Here is a 21,171-nt window from a genome sequence, read left to right as displayed (position 1 = left end):
TTATTGACTTCAAACTGAACAGTGACTCCTCCACTCTCTAGTCTCATCTGTACAAACTTATCCACCTTTTTTTGTAGTTTTTTTTTCTATTTTTATGGTGATCGAAAAAACTTTTAATCTTGAAAAAGTCATAGGATAATCGACTATAGTAATAGGTACAATAAAACTTTCAAGTACCATTATTGCATGTTTCCAAGTACCTAATTAAATGACGAAGTTCTGACTAAATCAATACCGGTTATCGTGTTACATAAATCTTAAATAAACATTAGCAATTAATTTTTTTCTATTGAACTCGTATCTAAGTAAGTTATGATAAAACATGTTTTTACGTATAACGAAACATTATATTAGTATGATATGAACAGTACTCATAAATCACTTAAGCTGAATAGTTTGCTATAGTAAATAATATTATGACTGCAATTAATTTAATTTGAATTGAAAACGCGATTGCCGATCGATTAATTTGGTTTACTTATTGTATCGAAATATGTAAAGGAAAAAATAACATTATAGTATATTATGTGACGTGGATGACGTGTTGGTCGTCGATAGAATAATATGCATTTTATTGTTTGTATGATAAACATTTAAAAACGGTGCCTATAATCTGTGCAGTTTGTGTTTAGTTTGTACTTCAGAAATCAAAACGTGTTTGGGCTTAATTCATTTTTCTAATCCCTAGGTACCGAAGCATTACAAGATGATGATCAACTTTCGTAATCCTGCAGGTAATAACCATACCTAGCTACTTAATTTATCATTCAAACGCATTAACATGGATAGGTATCCTGACCACATAACAAACACTGTTCGTTACCAATTGGCTGGCAATTGCATACGAGGCGCGATCAGTGATCGCAAGTTACCTAAACTTATATTAACATTTAACACAACATTATTTTAAGTACCTACGCATTGTCCATTGCTGATTTGTCCTGACTTCGAGATCGTTAGATTGTCTCTCTTGGACGCAATAAACCGCTGCCATCTTCTTTTCCACTTTTGAACACTGCACTCCTGCAGGTGGCCATTCGCCTCAAAATGCCTTTAAGAACAATACTTCCGTATTTTGTTTCGCGTCATAAACCGTTTGACGTCCTCTGACCATTGTTCTGGTTGTAGTTGTCTGTTGTTATTGTGGTTTAGCTTAGAACCTACCGAATGTCTACTTGTAAATATAAATATTACATTGATTATATTGATAAGGTCGACAAAAACAAATGACCGCGCGAAGTATCACAAAAAAGGGCTTTTGTTTTTTGGAAACGTCAATTTTCAAAAAAAAAATTAACCAATAATTGGTATATAACATTACTAGGTATATGACATTATTCTAATTAATATGTAGTTTGGATACTTACCTATATACTTGGAATTCTTACCTATATGCAAGTATATGAGTACCCATGCCTGTACCCATTTCCATAAATTAATGTCCAATGTACTTATAGGTATTGATTATAATCAATAGGTAAACTTAGTGCTGTGAGATTAATAATGTTCATATAAAAATATATTTTTCATTGAAATTTTCCGCAACATTGAAAATGTTCAACACTTACATTTTTAAAATTTTTTTCTTTCATTTTTGTGCAAGAGTTAATAATAATAGTGTAACGAATCCGTAATTGTACGTGTTTAGTAATAATAGGAAAAACTGTGATAATATCATTATAATAACGATAGTGATAATATGCAGGCTATGTTGTAGTACTATACATTGTCGGTAAGTGTTTTGTGTTTAATTAACAAATGGTCTATAAATTAAAAAAATAAAAATAGTTACAAAATGTATATAAAAAAAATGTACATATAGTAATGTACAATATTATGTATATTTATTGATAACCTCTGGTGTAGTGTACCGGGGTGTTAGACTTGTTTAAGGCTAAATAATACGAATTTTATCAGCTGTCAGTACGTATAGTCAGTAAACATATTATTGTTAAATATGATTAAATATAGGTGAGGTCATTTACATTATTATAAAATATGTTATTAGATATTATTACTAAATGATTAGAAAGAATGAACAATGTAAAGCATAGTTAAATATTCTAACCATACGCACATAGTAAATAAAATATTGGAGGTACCTACCTATTAAGATATAATTTAAAAAATAAAATTGAATACCCAAAACTGACCGAAAGAATACTGAATAGTATTAACATCGACGAGCAAAATTAATGAGTAGTAATAGTAATATTAATATTAATAGTACCTACTATCATAATTTATTCAAATATTAATTACGAACACCAAAATAAGTAGGTACCTACCTAGTAAAACGTACTATACCTAATATACTATATTGAGTAAACCTTTATAGGTACCTGCCAGTCCTGTAAAGTATTCGAATAAATGTAGATATTCAAATGCTATTTTTTTATTCGAATACTATTTTAAATACTCAGTTTTTGAATTATTCCTAATTATTTTTTTGTTCATTAAAAAATAGTTTATATTTGTAAGAAAAAAAATTGTTCTGTTCTAAATCGGGCACATTATAGATTATGAACAATAGTTTTTCTCTTTGAATGAAATGTGATTGACCCACGTCAATTATTTCCAACCATTCTAAAACTGACAAATATTATAGTGTGGGAAAAAATTTATTCTAGTAGTATTTCAATTAATTTAATAATATATTTTAATAGTAATTTAGCTTTCTACACATAAAGTTTGAATTAAGGTACTGACCAACACTACCAAAAAATTCAATTTCGAAACTTTTCGATTTTGTATTTTTGATTTTTTTTTTTGTAATACCTATCTGTTATTTTAATTTTAAATCCTTTTACACGCATATTATGAACATTATTTTAATTCTCATCTTATAAATTGTTGTAACTAATTATAATAAATAAAAATGTAACTTTTTCTTTTCAATAAAATTTCTTTCAATAGATTTTTAAAGTTTTGGTTTTGTAGTTAATTTTTTGGGATTTATAATGCATTTCACATTTTCATAATGTTTTGTTTTTTTTTGAAATTCAAAATTGTTTTCACAGGTTTTTAATTAAGGCATTAATTCACATTCATAAAGCTATAATAATACTCTATCACAACCTATCGTTTGTAACTGGATTTTAAACTTGCTCCTATTTCTGAAAGTCAATTGATCGAGGTTAAAATTATTCTAAATATTTTTTAAATGTCACTCTGTAAATTTATCTATAGCGTGATATCTATAGAAAATAATAATATTATATTAATACCCATATAAAAGTTATGACGACGTTTTAAGAACCTATATCTAATACCGACCTACGATTAATATTTTTTAATTTACAATAAAATAACTAAAATCCTTAAATAAAGAAAAATAGACATTTTTCGTAAATACCTAGAACAAAAAAATGATATAATAATTATATGAACTTAAATTATTGTAATATTGTGGCAATTTTTTATTTTTAAACTCCAGTAAGTGCAACTAACGAGTAATTTTGTGTTAATGTATAGCCGTATAGGTATAATTAATGATTAAACGTTTTGGTGGAGCATACAATTTATTGTTTATTAAGTTTATCAATGTGAATCTAAAAAAATTGAACATTTCGAATGTCCAAAAAAATAAAGATAAAGTTAGGTACTTCAAAAAGCCAAAACGTGTTTTGAAAATTATTCGTATCTAGCTTATTATACCAATATATTCAGTGAAAATGTAAAGTACCTATAGGTATTTGCTGCTATTCTTTTTATAACATAACCTAAGTAAAAAGAATCGGGGAAGTCGTTCTACTGCATTCCTGTATAGTAGATATTGGGTATAGCCGTATAGGTACCTTGGCATTGATTAGATCAGTTTAATATAAGAAAGAAAAGTTTTATATTTAAATTCGAAGGTAATTTATTACCTACCTACATACGTACTTTGGAGACTTTATTGTGCAAAGAAAATAATAGAAAAAAAATATTATAATATAGTGGCAGAAAGATTCAAATACTTACGAATATTGTTTGAAGTAAGTAGGTACTAAAATTATTATTTTTTGTTTAACCATCCAATATTTATATTGTCGACATTTGAAATTGAAGTTTCTGCAAAAAAATTGTGCAATTGTATTTTTGAGACTTTGAGGATCCCTTGAGAAAAATTCACGACGAACGTTGTATTCAATTCTCGAGCCGTTTAGCTATAAAAATTTCAAATTTTATGACATGTATATTAATAACAAATTTGCGATATTTCACGGTTTCAAAATTTGAATTGAACCGCTTAGGAAAAACAATTGTGTTAATATTTATGATATTTTTTAATTTGATAGGAGAAACTTATGAGGAACTTGGTAGGATACCTACCTGTATAAAGTACCTATTCAAGCTTTTCTATTTGGGTAGGTACTTACAAGAAAACATGTTTTATGATCTAGAGTCTAGATTCTAGACATTTCCAAAAAATCAATTACAGAGCATAAAAAAAGCAAAATAATTTTTGCTATAAATTAATAGGAAATGTTGGTGATTTTGAGTTTGAAAACTTTGATAAAAATATGAAACAAAATGCATAAATTTGAAAAATATTTTAGGTTAAGTAGGTACATAAAAGAAATATTGTTTTGCTTTTATCTGAGTTAAATAGTAGCATACATTTATTAAGAAAACAGTTTAAAAAATAAATATTTAATTATTGTTGTAAGATGACCATTACAGTATTTCACATGCTCATGTTAACATGAATCATAATTTCATACAATTTTAAGAGCTCAACATATTAAATTTTTTTTTCCACACAATATAAATAATTATTGCAAGGTACCTATATAAATTGTTCAATGATAAAAAGGACTAATGATAGTTTTATACGCTGAAATGAAAAAAGAAAAATTGTATAGGTCATAAAAAATGTTATTATTTATATGTTAAATACTTATAAATAGGTAACAAATAGTGATATTGAATTGCACCGTTTGTACCCAATATAAACTTATTCAAAATTTGGTACTTCAAAACAAATACAAAATGTGTCAAGTATGTTATTATCTAAGTTGTTGATACTGCATCATTTTTACATTCAATTAGGTGAACAGTGAACAGTGAACACCATTAGCTTATTATTGTTAGCAGAAATCTGCTTTTAATCTCAAATTAATTGCATATATTTTGGAAAATTATTATTTATAGGGCAATAACTAATAGTTACCTACCACAGACGTTTAGTAACACAAATCCATTTTTCACAGATATTATAATTACTTTTCTAACCATTTCAAAGGATTTAAAACCTACTGCCACAAATGCATAGATAGGGAGAGAAATATGTAATCACAGCATACTAATATAATTCCTAAATAGTACAGATGGTAAGTATATTGTAAATAGTCACAGAGATGTATGGGAGTGTTGTATTCCTTATTCCCACGTCTCTAAAATAATTAAAACATTTAAAAAAATGATTCAATTTAGTTGATTTTGAAGTGATTTCTTTAACATAAACAGTTGATTGAATTTTCAGAACATACGGGTTTTTGAAATATAATTAAAAATGCGAAAGCAGGTAGGTACCATTGATTTTAAAATTTTTTAATTAACTGTAATATTTTAATAGTTATGGTTTTTGAAAATTAAGAGTATAAACGCTGAAATTCTTATACAAAAATAGTTAAAAGCTTAAACATTTCTAATATCAAACGTAGATGGACCATTTAACAATCAATAGTTGATGTTGAGTTTGCATATTATAATTAAGTGTTGTTTGATACAAAAATCACCTCAAATAGAATCTATTAAAACATTTATAAAATACACTTACTCTTATAATTTATTTAATTTTATAAAAACATTAAAAAAAATTAATTGTACTAATTTGAAATCTAATCATAACTTGGCCTCTTAATAACAGATAATATTTTTAATAAATGCTGAGTAAAGGGAGAGAAAATATATTTTTAAGTAATTTGAACATTTAAAAAATTGTGCTTCTACAAATAATAAAAATAATACCTTAATAAAATAATTGATATTTGCTTTTTTCAGTATAAAATGTAATTATTACCTAAGAGGACGCCACATTCATAATATTTTTCTTTGTTATATAAGCGTATAAAATATTTTATGTTTATGATATATTCAGCAATTCACATAAGTTTGCCAAAAAATATGAACTACTGTAAATAATTTTAGAATGCTGCATATTTAAAAGATGGAAACAAATACAAATTTATTGGCTATGTTTAGTACTATTATTTGTACAAAAAATATGAAATACTTAACATACATTTACTATGCTACACAGTTAAAATACGAAAACAACAAATATGAATATGGCACCCTCTTAAACAACGTTATAATTATTATTTGGGTAAACAAATTATACTACACGTTTCTTAAATAACTAAAAATTATGATAAAAATTATTTGACAACATTCAAATAAATTAACAATAAAAAAATGTTATGAATCACAATTTAAGATAGTATAATCAGCCATTGACCTATGAGAAGATCATTTTACACAGACAGTCAAATTAAATCATCAGAACAATGATCAGAGCTAGATTCTTGACTACTAGTGCGTATGACATGGTGTGATTGCAGAATTTAAGCAATTGAAGTACAATAAAAAAAAAAATCTATATTCAAATATGGTTTTAGTAAGGATTTTTAGTGTTTTAACGACAAGTACATTTTATTTTTTATCATTTTTTTCTCAGGATTGATTCTCTTTAATAATAATGCTATAATCCTAACCAATTGTTCAGAACTTAAATTAGAACGATTTTTAAACTTGGTTACAAGTTGAGTTGTAGTAATTGGTTTTCGTGACAAATATCGACGGACAGCCTCCTCGGTTATGCCATGAGTATCAGTCATTGTAACTGGTGAAAATTCGACTTTAGCTTTTTTATGAGCGGGTTCCATGCTGAAATATAAGTTTTTGTTGACAGTTAAGCTATCTCTTACAATAGGTTAATATTACCTTTGATTAGATGAATCACCCGGAAAGCCAATTAGATCATTATTTTTCATTCCATCTACAAAACCAAATGGTCTCTTTCTAATTGGCTCACTGTCTATATCTGAGCTGTCCACAGAACTATCACTATCTGAGTCTTCAAATAATAAAATAAAATACATAACAATAAACAGATTGGTACTTTTGTATCAAATAATAAATCAAATTCAAAAATATTTGATCTCAAATATATTAATAATAATTACCCGTTTCTTTTTTTGTTTTTTTATCAGTGTTTTTCTTCTTTTTCTTATTTGGTGAGGGTTGCTTAGGTTTGTTTTCTTCTTTTTTAGTTTTATCTTCTTCTTCCACATCAGTATTATTTTGTTCATCTTTATTTTCTTCTTTCTTCTCTGCGTCTTCGTCTTCGTCCTCATCAGATGTCAAGAGACTGTGTAGAGCCTTTTCTTCTGACACTCCCTGCATTTCTTTAGTAACTTTAGCTTCATCGTCTGACACACTATAGAAAAATAATGGTATTTAGTTTTAAACGTACTATATATAAATACTACAAGATAATTACTCGTCTGAAGAATCAGATATATAATCCAACTCTCTGCCTTCTTCATCACCATCATCACTCTCTTCAGTTGCTGATTCGTCAGACCCTTTGGACTTTTTTTTTGGTTTAGCTTTGACTTTGCTTTTTTCTATAAAATAATTATTGAAAGTGTTGTTAATTTGGTTACTATAAATCATAACCTAACATAATTAATGTTATTTTACAAAAATGTATCAAAATAAAATTGCGATTTATAATAATCAACATAATTATTTAGGTTATTTCTTATTAATAGAAAATGGCTATGAAACATTGTGAACATTTAGAATTTCTAACATTAGCAACATTTTGCCTTACGTTTTTGTTTCTTTTTCTTTTCAATTTTTTCCTCGTCCTGTTCTTCTTCTTCAGACTCTTCTTCTTCGCTTTCCTCCCATTCTTCCATTTCTGATATTTTGAGCTCTAATATAACCAACGAAAATATATCAGCATTAAATATTATGAAATAGTATCATAGTTTTTCAAACCTTTGCTTTTACGACTTTTTGGTGTTTTTTTTCCTTTAGTTTTATCATCCTCATCAATGTCTTCCTCTTCTTCATTTTTGAGTCTTTTTTGTACCATGAGAGTAAAATGATTCAAGACTTTATTGCGCCTATAAACATTTTTTTGATTTTAATAATTTTAATTTATGCTATAATTAATTGATAATTTTCTAACTAAATACCTTCCAAACTCTTCTTCTGCTTCTTCAGAAGTTAATGTTTTGTATCGTTGTACTGGTTGAAAGTTATACCACTCTTCTAGTTTATGTGCAATAATTATACCATCTTCTCCATGAGTAAACAAGTAATATGAAGAATTATCAGTAATTCCTCCTTCACGCACACCTCTAAATCTGCAATAACCAATTATGTACTATCATATTAATAAAAACAACAAAAAAGACATACTTTTTCCCTCCAACTTTCAATGTCCAAGGACTAGATTCTGACACTTTTTTGTTACCTCCATATCTTCTTTTCCTTGCTTCTTGTCTAGCTTCGCGACCAAATTCACTTCCAGCTCCAAATCTAATATAAATTAAACATAATGATTTATAATGTTACAATATATACATAAAAAAAAACACTGAATAGGTACTTAGGCATATCTTCTTCTGCAATTTTTCCATCTACTTTATTGGTATCTCTCTCCATTTTGGCATGAGACCATTTGTCAAAGTCGATGTTTAAATTACTATTGAATTTCATCATCTGATATTTTACATCAGAGCTCCTATTAAATTAATACAAATTAATATTGTTAAATTATGCGATATAGATAAATAATTGTTTTTTTTTTATTATTATTATGGTAGCAAACTGTTATACACAAACACTAACTAGTCATGTTGGATAGAGCTCAATTTATTTTAAATAATATAGATAAAAATGTTGAAACTTAATATGCTATTTAACTGAGATGTGTTATTTTTGTTGCAATAGAAATATATAAAAACTTGAGTTCCATAGATCTAATGTTTTTAATATTAGAGTGAACTGAACAAACTTAAAGGTAAGAACATTATCTATGTTGTCTTGTTGGTTTTTTACAATATTTAAATTTTTAAGATAATTATGAGCATTTTTAAAAATTGGGTAAATCAATCTTAATATTAATAACACAAAATAGGAACTGCTGTGTCTACATTTTGGTAAGAGGTAAGCGTTAATAAGACAGAGACAATAATGTGGTAGCGAAATGCTTTTAAGTTATAATAATATGTGATATGAATAAAACCAAAAATATCAACAGCAACTATTATCATACATTACCTACTGTAAAAGATCAGAATCTTTTTATACATAAGTCAGAATTAATTTTGTTACTAAGTTAAACCTAATCAGAGAATATATATTTATCATGTAAGGTCACCATTTTTATTTTTCATTTAAAAATAAACCTAATTCTGTATACAACATTGTTCGCTAGTTGATTAAATTTATAACTTTTTGTTAAGATAAACAAAAGATATACATAAAATATTCAGATGGCCAAGTAAAACAAAAAATGAAAATTAATTGAGTTACGTCTTTCTTTGGCATATAGTTTGAAAATATACCCATGTAAGTACATTTCACTTCTAAAATATGATTTAAAATGTGATCAATGATGATACAAGTATACAACTCATTTTTTGACTTTTTAAAACAGCTCCTAGAATAGCTATTAAACATTTTTAATCACCAATAAGTTTTATTGATTCTTAACAAGTAAAAAAAAAATATTTAAGTAGATAGGTAGTGTTTTATTCAATATTTAATTTTGTTGAATTTTTTATTTGTAAACAATTTTTTTTAGTTTATTGCAGTGTGATAGTGTTAAATGCAGTCTTCAAAATTAAGTATGAATTTTTAAAAATATAGCTTCTTTATTTATTTTAATACCAATTGAAATAATTTCTTTTATCATACTTATGTAATTGCAATCTAAGTATTGTTTATTAATTGACACAATGTACCTACTGTTTATTACTAATGTAAGTCTTGTATTTTTGTATGAAAGAACTTATCTACTATACAATAAATTAATTTAAAAATATTTAGGTAATCTGGGAACATTTCAATTTATGTTTTGGAAAAATTTACTAAACTAATTATTATTGAGTATAAAATATCATTATACAAATACAAACTGGTTAAGTGAAATTTAGGATAGGTACTTGATAATTATCAGTTATTTTAGACCTGCATGAATTGTAATGAATGGATTTGACAATTACTGTCTTAGTAAATTTTGATGCAATATTAATTTTTATACTTTTCACTAGTCGCTTCCTACTCTTGTCTCTTTGTATAAGTTTAAATTGACTTCAAATATATTGATAACAAGAAAAGTCTTATCTAAAAATCTTTATATTTCATATTTTAACAAACACATTATTCAGAAGTTATAAAATATTTTTGGAATCGTTAAAATGATTTATTTAATTTGGATAGTCATAACTACTTACAATAACTTTTGATTTTTAAAATATAATTCATTAGAAGCCTCTTTCAAATATTATAATGTCACTAACACGATAAAATGGTATACCTAACCTACATAAAATCGGTAATCGTTCCCCGGACACATCAGCGTAATATAAATAACTAAACGTGTATGACTGTACGTTACTCACTTGGATACTTTTAAAGTGAATTCCTTAGTACTTGTCGCTGGTGACATATAAGAAGCACTGCTTCCGGCAACTTTCTACAATTTGTCAACAATGTTAGCTCACAACGAAAGGGTTGAGTAATTATTAGCTGTGGAACTTACTTGTGAAAAACTCATCGTTGGCCGTCAGATTTACAACATTAAATCGTTCAATTCGTACGTCGGATCGTCGTCTAAGGTCTGAGAAGAGCGAACGCAAGCGTAATGTTGCGTTACACAAGTACACAACACTGAGACTGATCGCACGCTATGTGTTATCTATTATCTACTAACGCGCGAGAAATATAAAATCTGTGGATTACGTGATATCGGTGGCGGCAGTGGTACCAACACCGCCGCTGCCGCCAAATACTAAATAGATGACGAATGATCCACGAACAATATTATTATATTTCACGTCCGCGACTCGCGAGTCCATTATAATTTAGTATTTACGGCTCACGAGTCACGAGTCGTCTCTTGCCGGTGTCACCGGCTGCATTAATACAATATCATCATCTTCTACCATGACTATTTTTTTTTTTTTTTGCCATCAGTCTCCTCGTTACACCGTACAAACTTAAATCTGTGGACTGTGATCGTAAACTATATTACAATTTTCTTCCTTTGTTATTAAAGTCAAAAATTCAATTACAGCCAATAGTCGAAACAATATTAACCGACTGTTTTGCGTTGTACACGTCCGTGGTTTACAGATAAATATAAAGAACATACACGTACGTCTCGTGACGTTCTCGTAGATTATGATCGTGCTGTGGTTTATGAGATAGCGCTGAACGCTGATAACACTCGGCTATATCTCTAGAATCTAGATCGTTTCGCGGACGATCTTTCCACACCAGAATCCAAATCGAGTATTACAATATCTATTTAAACATCATCTGCGTCCCGCGTTGTGTGCTCAGCCGGCGACACCGTGAATGAAATGAACGTTGTGGTCAATGACAAATAATATTAATTTTATCACTCCGAAAAGACCGTGGTCTGTTGTAGTGCTCCTATCTGTAGTAGTTCGTGTCCGATGAGCTGCTGCTGCAGCTGCTGATAACACGCGACCCGACGATGAGTTTTTCATCCGCAAGTTCACTACCGTGATAAAACGGACGTACTCTATAGTTTACCATGGTGATGATATTTTCGGAACGGCTCTTTCGCGGACTTCTGTTTAGTGTTTATCGTCATCACCGCCAGTCACGTTGCCCGTATTTCCACCACCGGTGATGAACGACGATAATAATAAATACTATTGTAGTAACATAATTCGTTCGTCGCCAATCGCCGCAACTCCGCTTACCGGACCACAGTGCCGTCGTCGCGAATCGAGCCACCCGGCGTCCCAGACGGTCATGTCGTCGGTCCGACGGCACTCGTAGTGTCAGTCGACTGTCCGCCCGGGACGTGGAAAGTCGCGGCGACCGCACGATTACCGATCGTCCGACGGACGCCATCCGTCCGCGACCGAGAGATCGCCCGGCCGCGATGTGCCGCGCGTGTTCGTCGTTGACGTTCGCGTCTCGTCGCGTCCGGTCGTGATCGACAGTGTACTGTGTGTCCCGCAGCTGACCGGCCGAGATGTGACAGACGCCTGACCGGTATGAACTCGGCGGCCGACGGTTACGGTTCGTCGTGCATCATGTCCATGAGCCTGGACGGCTGCGGCAAGGAGCAGCTCAAGACGCAGTTCGTCACCAGGGAAGGCGTCTACAAGCTGCTCACGTTGGCCACGTACTCCCGGCCGAACCGCATCGGCTACAACGTGCAGACCAACACGTCCGTGCGGGTGTCGTTCGTCGGCTACTCGCCGTCGGACACCAACGGCAACAACGATCGCATGTGCTTCAACATCGGACGCGAGCTGTACGTTTTCTACTACAAAGGAACGAAAAAGGTGAGACATTTCGACTATTTGCTTTCCATGTGCCCGCCGCTTAATGATGTAGCTTTAGACCTCTAGACTTCTCATAGTTAAATACAGTCCACCTTCACTATGACCTTATTTTTTTCATACGTGTCCATTCACTATCATCATTCTCTATGGTTGGCTAAGACTTAACTTTAAATTACACTTTAATTTTAAACATACTTTAAGTCAGATTTACAGCTTAAACAATCATATAGGTACAACTGTCCGAATGAAACTCGGATTGTAGAAACTACAACATAACATAAACACAAATATTTATAATAATTTGTATTTACAGGGAGCGGATTTGACTAAACCCATAGATAAAAAACTATACAAAGGAATAAGTCCGACATGTCATGATTTCAATTCAACTGCCATAACTGAAGATTCGCTACCATTAATTGTGGGTTTTTCAACAGGATTGGTACAGCTAATTGATCCTGTTAGAAAAGATGTTAGCGTATTATTTAATGAAGAGGTAAGCTACCTATATATTTTAGTGACTAATAATCTAAAAACTAAACATTTTATTTAATACTACTAGTCATGATTCCTATACATTTTTTTTTAAATATCTTAACATATTTTTAATTAATGAAAGTTATATGATATGGTATTTTATATGTAACTACATTAGAATGTGTTCAGTATGTCATCGGTTAATTCATTCAAAATTTAATGTCCCATATTAATTTCCTATGATATTTTTATGTCGCGTTTTGTACAACCTATTAGTAATACATAATGTATGTTGTCTCCTTCTTACTTATGTAGCAATAGCAAATTTTATGTTCAGAAGAATCCATTTACTCTGTAATTTTTAAAATTAGACCTATTATCAAATTTTAAGGTAAACATATTGTTTAGAGTCTCTTGAAAAGTTTTTTTTTTTTATATTTTATATTTAATTTAAGAGTTAATTATAAGTTTTTTACAATTTTAAAATGCTCATGTATTGCTTCAACATTTAAGACGGTTGGAAGCAGTATATTTATTTAATGTTTTAGACCTAAATGTCTGACAAGATTACGCATACTTAAAATAATCAGATTTCAATTCTGTGAAAAGATTAGAGTTGATCAACATTTTTTCTAGGTTATTGTGGAAATCAATTTATGATATTTTTTTAAAAATTGTTTCTAAATCTTAAATTGGTTTCTTAATTTTTTTTTAATTTTTAGATTTACTTTAGCTTATTTTTAAGAAAGTTAAACAGCTATTCTAAAATTGACTTCCACAATAACCTAAAAAACCTGACGATAAGTACAAATATTTTTACAGAACTGAAATCCGATTATTTTAAGTATGCTTATCTTGTCAGGCTTTTAGGTCTAGATTGATAAAAATTAGTGTCTTCGTTGGAACAAAATATTTTATTTCACCAAATGCATTGACATATGCATGTACGTGCAAACCGCTAATCGTTTTCTCTGAAACCTTCGATGCCGGGGCGCAATGCCAGCGTACCTAGACTTGTTATTATTCAGGAAACTCACCCACACTTATGATCAGTCACTACGCACACACTCGTACAGGAATTGACAATTGATACATAATATTGCATATATTCAACAGCCTTAAATATAAAAAAACCTTGTGAACTGCCAAATATACTATTTTTACCCTTCAATTTTTTAATAAATATAATTCTGATATTAAAAATAACAAAATATTAAAATTGATTTTTCTGAATGTTAAATTGTCCATTTTATACTTTGGTTAGATGGAAACACTACATGTGGGTAGGTAATTAATCAATTTCTAATATATTTATATTTTTGTTTTAGAAAATCATTGATAAAACGAAAGTCACATGCGTTAAATGGGTACCAAATTCAAAACATTTATTTCTTGCATCACATGCTAGCGGTCAATTGTATTTGTATAACGAAACATTTACATGTGGCACTACAACGCCAAGTTATCAACAAGTGAAATCTGGTGAAGGTTTTACAGTACATACTTGCAAGACAAAAAGCACACGAAATCCAATGTATCGATGGTTAATTGGCGGCGACTATAACAGTATCAATGAGTTTGCATTTTCTCCATGTAATCTTTATTTGGCAGTTGTTTCCCAAGATGGATTTCTCAGAATATTCCATTATGATAAAATGGAATTGATTGGAATGGCTCGAAGCTATTTTGGTGGATTTTTATGCGTTTGTTGGTCTCCTGATAGTCGGTAAATAAAAAATTATGTATTAATATATTATAAACATAGTACTAAAACTAACTTACAAATCCTCTACTAATAGACGATCATCTCGTATATCTTAAGTCGCATTAAGACATAATACAGTGTGCAGCAAAATTTGATGTTGGGTTTACCACTCTGTACAATCTCTATTGATTTAGTACTCAAAATTCATATAAAATTTAAATACGCATTTTTAGTTTAAGTATAGTTCTTAGTATATTGTCTTTGAGTCGATGAGAAATTTGGAATAGAGAAAGTGATTCAATAATAATAAAATATTAAACAAACTTATCACAATTGACTGTAGGTTTGGTACAGTTTTTAAAATACTATACTAATTAATGCTCACATTCACAGTACAACAGTCCCGCCAGCTGCACCCTCTAGTTCTATTGTTCACACTGCTTCTATAGTCCGTCTATTAGTACAAGGTTTATGATTATTCTGTCCTTAAAACCTTAAAATATTCTATTAATAATACGCAAACTAGTCAAATATGCTTAAAATATGTTTTTTACTAAAATAGTTTAAAAATCTGTACATCAGTTACAATAGAAACATGTTATGTAAAATATATAATTAAAGTTAACATTCAACTTAGTAAATTTATAATATTTACATTAACCATCCATTCATTAATGGCGTAACATGTAATAATATGCTTAAACTTGAAAATAATTATTGCATCCTTTTTCTTTGGTAAATAATTTAAATTCAGTTACGCTTATAATAATAATACAAATTAAAAAAGTCTTTTAATTTTAAAATAAATTTTTGAACAGTTTTGAACATATTTAAATTTTAAATTATTATAAATTAAATTGACAAAATATTTCAACTTGAGAAATGAATAAATATGACTTTTTTATGAACAATATATTATTTTGTAATACAATATATTCTTAAATATGAAATATAAGTTGAATATTCTTTAATATTAAAAATATGTTGTAATATGCAAAATGAATGTTTTCCTTCAAATTCTGTACTGAATAAGTTATCTAGATTATTTACCCCTGTTGAGCTGCATAAAGCCAAAAAATCTGCTTTCTAATGATTACAAATTGATAAAGAAAAATATGTCACATCTGTCACAACACATTAAAAAATATAAATATGTTCATTTTGTAGAAACCATTTATAATGGCCCCAGCTGTATATCAGTGGTAATGTCCTTAGATTGAAGGTCCCTATATAACTCCTATATTGTATGCACTAATTTATATCGATTATTATATTATGTCTATATAAAGCCCCGTTCAGACCAACAAAAAATGTATTGTTGACAATGTCACCAATTTCCCGTCATAAGATATAAAATAAATATTGGCCAACAACAGTATTAGAAACATAAGTTGCCTACAAATATTTCTTAGTGTGAGCCAGGCTTAATAACTATGCTATTCTATATGAATGTTATACTTATGAAGGTTATTTTTGGATGTATTGGAAAATCTTTTATCTATAAAGACTGTATTAAACTTTAATCAAAGGTAATATAACAATGGATAATACTAATACTAAAAACACATTTAAAGAAATTGGAAAAAAATACTGCATGAATTTAAATTTAACAAAGTACAAATTAAGATAGCCGTTTTTTTTAATACAATGTAAATTTAATTCTAAAATAATATAACACTTAAATTTTATTTTAATCTATAAATATTAAAATCATGATTAAGTGATACAAACATGACACATTGATTGTAATACAATATTATATTCATATAAATGAAAAATTAGTTTTTTTAATTCCTTTTTAAAATTAAAATAATCATTTTTTGTTGTAAATAACAAATGTAATGACAATTGTTATTATGACTAACTTTGACTTGTCCCTTGAATATCTTAATAAACAATTTCTTCTGTTATAATATATTTGTCATATACATAAGAAGTTCATTATAAATAGGGAAACTAATGTAAATTATGTGTTTATGTTTGGTTTGTAATTAAAAGAGCATAGATATTGCATTTAAACTTCTCTTATACTGTTACAATTTATTGCTAAGAAAGTTTTAAATGTGTTTCACGTTAGCATGAACTAAAATATTGAAATTTAAATTAAAATTGTTATGCAGTTTTTTGAATTTTTTTACAATTGTATACCAATTTTGTAGAATTTACTCATTTATAAAACAATTCCAACTATTTTTCAATTTTTTTCATGTAATTTTACTTTGGTTTTCATTTATTGAATCCAAATCTAAGAACATTTGAATATGAACAAACACTATTAGTCTAATTGAATTATGTTTGAGGTTGGTAGTAGTTTAGATTGTTTTTTTTTTTGTAGAATTTAATAATTCTTTAAGAAAAAACTATGAATGTAATTATTTGGAATAATATTTCTCATAAATTAATATCAAAGAATTATAAATTAAAAACATTTATAATGAAACATTGTTATAAATGACTGCTATTTTTAAATTGTTGAGTGCAACACTTCAATCAATTTTAGTAGTTTTTTTATTACTATAACATTTGTGCCCTAGTAATTAATATTTGCATTACCAAACTATTGCATACCAATCATAAAGTGTATTGAACATCATAAGTGGCCATAGAAAATAGAAAATGCCTTCATGCATTTTAACCGAGATTTTGCACTCATACAATAAATATTATTGAAAACAACCAATATTCATAAAAAATCCAATGCTAAAAATATGAATATGAATTACAGTTTTAAATGTTTACATGCCAATATATCATAAGAGATAATCAAAATTTAAAAAATTGGATTGGTTATTATTTTAGTAAAACTATGAACAATATGTTAATATTTTTAATAACTAGAGCTGTCTATCTAAAAAACATGTTATTTTTCGGATATACACACAATTAGGAGAGTAAGATATGTCAACAAATAATAATACCAAGAATCTGAATTTAAAATAAAATGCTTGCATCAGAGTAAAACTTTTGATTTTAAAAGAATATATTCACATGTTTATACATATTTGCTAATTTTTAAAATTATGAATATTCGATCATTGAGATAATTTATTTTTATTTCTTTAGTCAATTGAATTGGTAGTCTCCAATGCCAGTACAATTTGATAATGAAATCTGGAGATTTTATTAATTTTACATTTTATTGTAGTACAAATAATATTTTATATTTTGTTACCCTGTAAATTAGCACAGCATATTAGCTTTCGGCTAAATAACCTAATATTTTTTATTTAAAAATATCACATGTGTTAAACAATATTTTATTTATATTATTAATTTGTTACATTATTACATTTTTGTTTGGTATAAAAGTGCATATTTTGATGTTAAAAAATATATTCATTTTAAAGCATATTTTTGTGTATTTTTCTAATATTTTTTAGAGAATATAAGCATCATCATAATTTTGCTATTTTAAAATAGTAAAAGTCCACTAGTAACCATAAAAAAATACATTTTTCATATGTATAATTATAATTTTAATTGTTAAAAAATAAATACAGCAATAAGATAAGAAAAAAAATGTTTGATAGAGTTGTAAAATTACCTCAAAAACAGTAAAATTATAAAATTGGTCCAACAATTTTCATATAAAATAATAATAAAATATCTTTTGTACTTACAATACACTTATGCACCCAATACTTGAATTCTTTACTTCGGTTACAAAGTCCCAATTTTAGGATACAATATCTTAAGAAGTTCTACCATTCTAAACAAAATATTTTTGGTGATTAAATAAAGTGTATGCTTAATCCATATGGCCTAGAATGCAGGTTTTATACCTCAATAATATTAACCTAACAGAAAATGAATCATTTTATTTGTTTCATTTTAATTTTGTTGCTAGTATATGAAATTATAATGTATATGCTAATACTGAAAGAATGTCATTTTCAGATACATAGTGGTCGGAGGAGAAGATGATTTAGTTACAGTCTACAGTATTTCTGAGCATAGGGTCATTGCCCGTGGTCAAGGACACCATAGTTGGGTTAGTGTGGTGGCATTTGATCCATATACGAGTACACCACCGTCTATGGAACCATGTTTACCTGGATACTACAGACTAGGTTCTGTAGGTCATGACACTCAAATGTGTTTATGGGACATAACTGACGATATATTACATCATGTTACATTAGTGTCACCACTTCCTGTGACATCTAAACAAAACGGTGTTATAAATAATACGAAACACAATGTCAATGCTAATAATGTACAAAAACAAACTCAAGACCCAATGAGATTGATTGGTACTACTGCGTGTCCACGTTTTGATCAGTGTCCACGACTCGAACCATTAATTTGTAAAAAAATTGCTCATGATCGACTGACAGCTCTAATTTTTCGTGAAGATTGCTTTGTAGCTGCTTGTCAAAATGGATATGTTTACACTTGGGCTCGTCCTGGGACAATTGTAAGTGTTTAACAAGTACAATTTGTTTAAATTTTAAAATTAAGACCTAATATTTTCTAAAAAAATTTTTCAGACAAGCCTCAATGCACATTTGGTTTCAGATCCAAACTCTATCATGTCATCATTAGATCTACCTTCATTGAATTCTACATCTGCAGTTTAATGAATAATTTACTACAAATTATACGATACACGTTAATTCAAATTATGATAATTTTTTAATGTTTTGTGTTATGTAACCACAAAAAGTGAAAAATTGACAAGCAAAAGGTGATAATTAAAAAAAAAATAACAATTATAGTTCAAATGAATAACTTATTATTATCGTACATAGAATAGTAATAACATTTTAAAATAAAAAATTGAATTAAAACAAAAACAAATAGGCTGTGATCATTTATTAATATTGTCAGCTAATCTAATTAAAAATCTTCTTATATCTTTAATGGTTATTGTAAAATATGACCGAAATATTTTATAAATACCATAGGTATATTTTATTTTGTATGTTTTTCTTTGATCAGATCTGTTTAATGCTTGTAATCAGGACTATTGTTGTCTCGTGTTCAAATATATTGTGTTCAGTCTTATTTTCTTCCTTCAAATTGTATGTGGATAATATTTTTCATACTTAAAAGGTTTTATTATGTACCTCAATCAAATATACAATAGAACTATTTTGATAACAAAAGCACAGTTACTGAGTTGTTAAATTGTTCATTAATCATTATTCAAAGACTGTATCGCCCAAGAAACTATGTAAGCAAAAAATGTAAAAACATGATAATTACTTAAACTGACAAATTTCACAATATTTTACATTTTTATTATTAAAAAACATAATTACATTTAAATAAGTAAAATGAAAAAATAGGAAATGGATATAATTTTATTTAATTAAAATACATTTATCATTATCATTGTACATAAATATTATTTGTACTAGACAATTTAGACTGATCCTAAATAAAACATGCTAAAATGTATATATATAAGTATCTTTATTAGTTTTATAGTATAAGATCATTTTGATTGACTGGTAGGTTTATTATACATAAATGTATCTGTACAAAATATTTTATAAAACAAGTTTTCATTTTATAATAGTTTAATATTATTTATACCATTATTAAATCCAATTTGAATTTATTTTCATACCACCTTATTGACTGAGTTATATTTGTTTTTCATATTATATTTCATTACTGTTACTTTTAATACAATGTCAATGTTTGTATTTAAGGAAAGACATAAATTAAAAAACAATCATAATTAGAAATCGGTAAACATGCCAAAATGGTTGGTTAGACAACTTAAATCTTGTAATCTCTAAAACTACCACTTAATACTGCTTTTTTAATGTTAGAAACGGTTTCTATTGAATTTTATTTTTTATTGTACTTAAACAGAAAATATTGACACATTCCACAATATTATTATTTTTTAATAATTTCTATGTGTGCTTAGCTAGTCAAAATTCCACTGTGAACGGTTGTACCTTTTTCTTTTTTTGATATATTTACTATTACAAGGGTAATTTTGGTCTTTATCGTATATTTTAATTGATTATTATTGTCCATTATATTTTTTTTTTTTTTTTAAATATGAAATAATACTATACTAATCATTTTTGTATACTTTTATTTTAATTTAATTTTAGTTAAATAATTATTTCAAAGTATGTAATCGTTCTAATTTGTTGGATAATTTTATGGCCAATATATATTTTATATTATAGTATTAAATTATTCACTCATTGCGTTCATTAAAAAAAATATTTAGTTGTTATATACATATATAAGTTACTTTTATGTGTATGAGAAAAATTATTTTTTTTAACTACCTGCCTTATTTTAGTGATTTTAAATCAAAATTCTTTACCTTTTTCATAATAAAACTGTAACAATATTTAGAACCTATTAAGTAGTATCTTGTTACAAATAGATTACATTATATTTGGTTATTAATAAACATAAATATAATGTAACCTAAAATAAACTATATTAATTATTTTA

At 27.7% G+C, this 21,171-nt stretch overlaps 2 protein-coding genes across 4 annotated transcripts; one reads left to right on the top strand and one right to left on the bottom strand.

The window, feature by feature from the left end:
* The first annotated feature begins 360 nt into the window (after window positions 1-360).
* Window positions 361-19,398, top strand: LOC111029288 (WD repeat-containing protein 20). 3 transcript variants are annotated; one of them, XM_022308249.1, is made up of 7 exons: window positions 361-620; window positions 689-734; window positions 12,229-12,557; window positions 12,871-13,053; window positions 14,363-14,760; window positions 18,637-19,156; window positions 19,230-19,398. In XM_022308249.1, the coding sequence occupies exons 2-7, from the start codon at window positions 707-709 to the stop codon at window positions 19,317-19,319; spliced, it is 1,548 nt and encodes a 515-aa protein (XP_022163941.1). In that variant the 5' UTR covers window positions 361-620; window positions 689-706; the 3' UTR covers window positions 19,320-19,398. The 3 variants fall into 3 exon arrangements, with proteins under 3 accessions (XP_022163941.1, XP_022163940.1, XP_022163939.1); XM_022308248.1 differs by having other exon boundaries at window positions 361-631; XM_022308247.1 differs by having other exon boundaries at window positions 361-734.
* On the bottom strand, window positions 5,520-10,887 carry LOC111029289 (general transcription factor IIF subunit 1-like). Its single transcript, XM_022308250.1, has 11 exons — window positions 10,772-10,887; window positions 10,632-10,705; window positions 8,612-8,746; window positions 8,422-8,541; window positions 8,196-8,366; window positions 7,996-8,123; window positions 7,826-7,930; window positions 7,490-7,616; window positions 7,173-7,426; window positions 6,931-7,063; window positions 5,520-6,873 (listed from the first exon to the last, which is right to left on the bottom strand). The coding sequence occupies exons 1-11, from the start codon at window positions 10,784-10,786 to the stop codon at window positions 6,615-6,617; spliced, it is 1,521 nt and encodes a 506-aa protein (XP_022163942.1). The 5' UTR covers window positions 10,787-10,887; the 3' UTR covers window positions 5,520-6,614.
* Window positions 19,399-21,171: the final 1,773 nt, after the last annotated feature.

This window comes from Myzus persicae, unplaced genomic scaffold, assembly GCF_001856785.1.
Source record: "Myzus persicae strain clone G006 unplaced genomic scaffold, MPER_G0061.0, whole genome shotgun sequence".
Taxonomy (NCBI): Eukaryota; Metazoa; Arthropoda; class Insecta; order Hemiptera; family Aphididae; genus Myzus; species Myzus persicae.
This window is presented reverse-complemented; position numbering and strand designations above follow the sequence as displayed.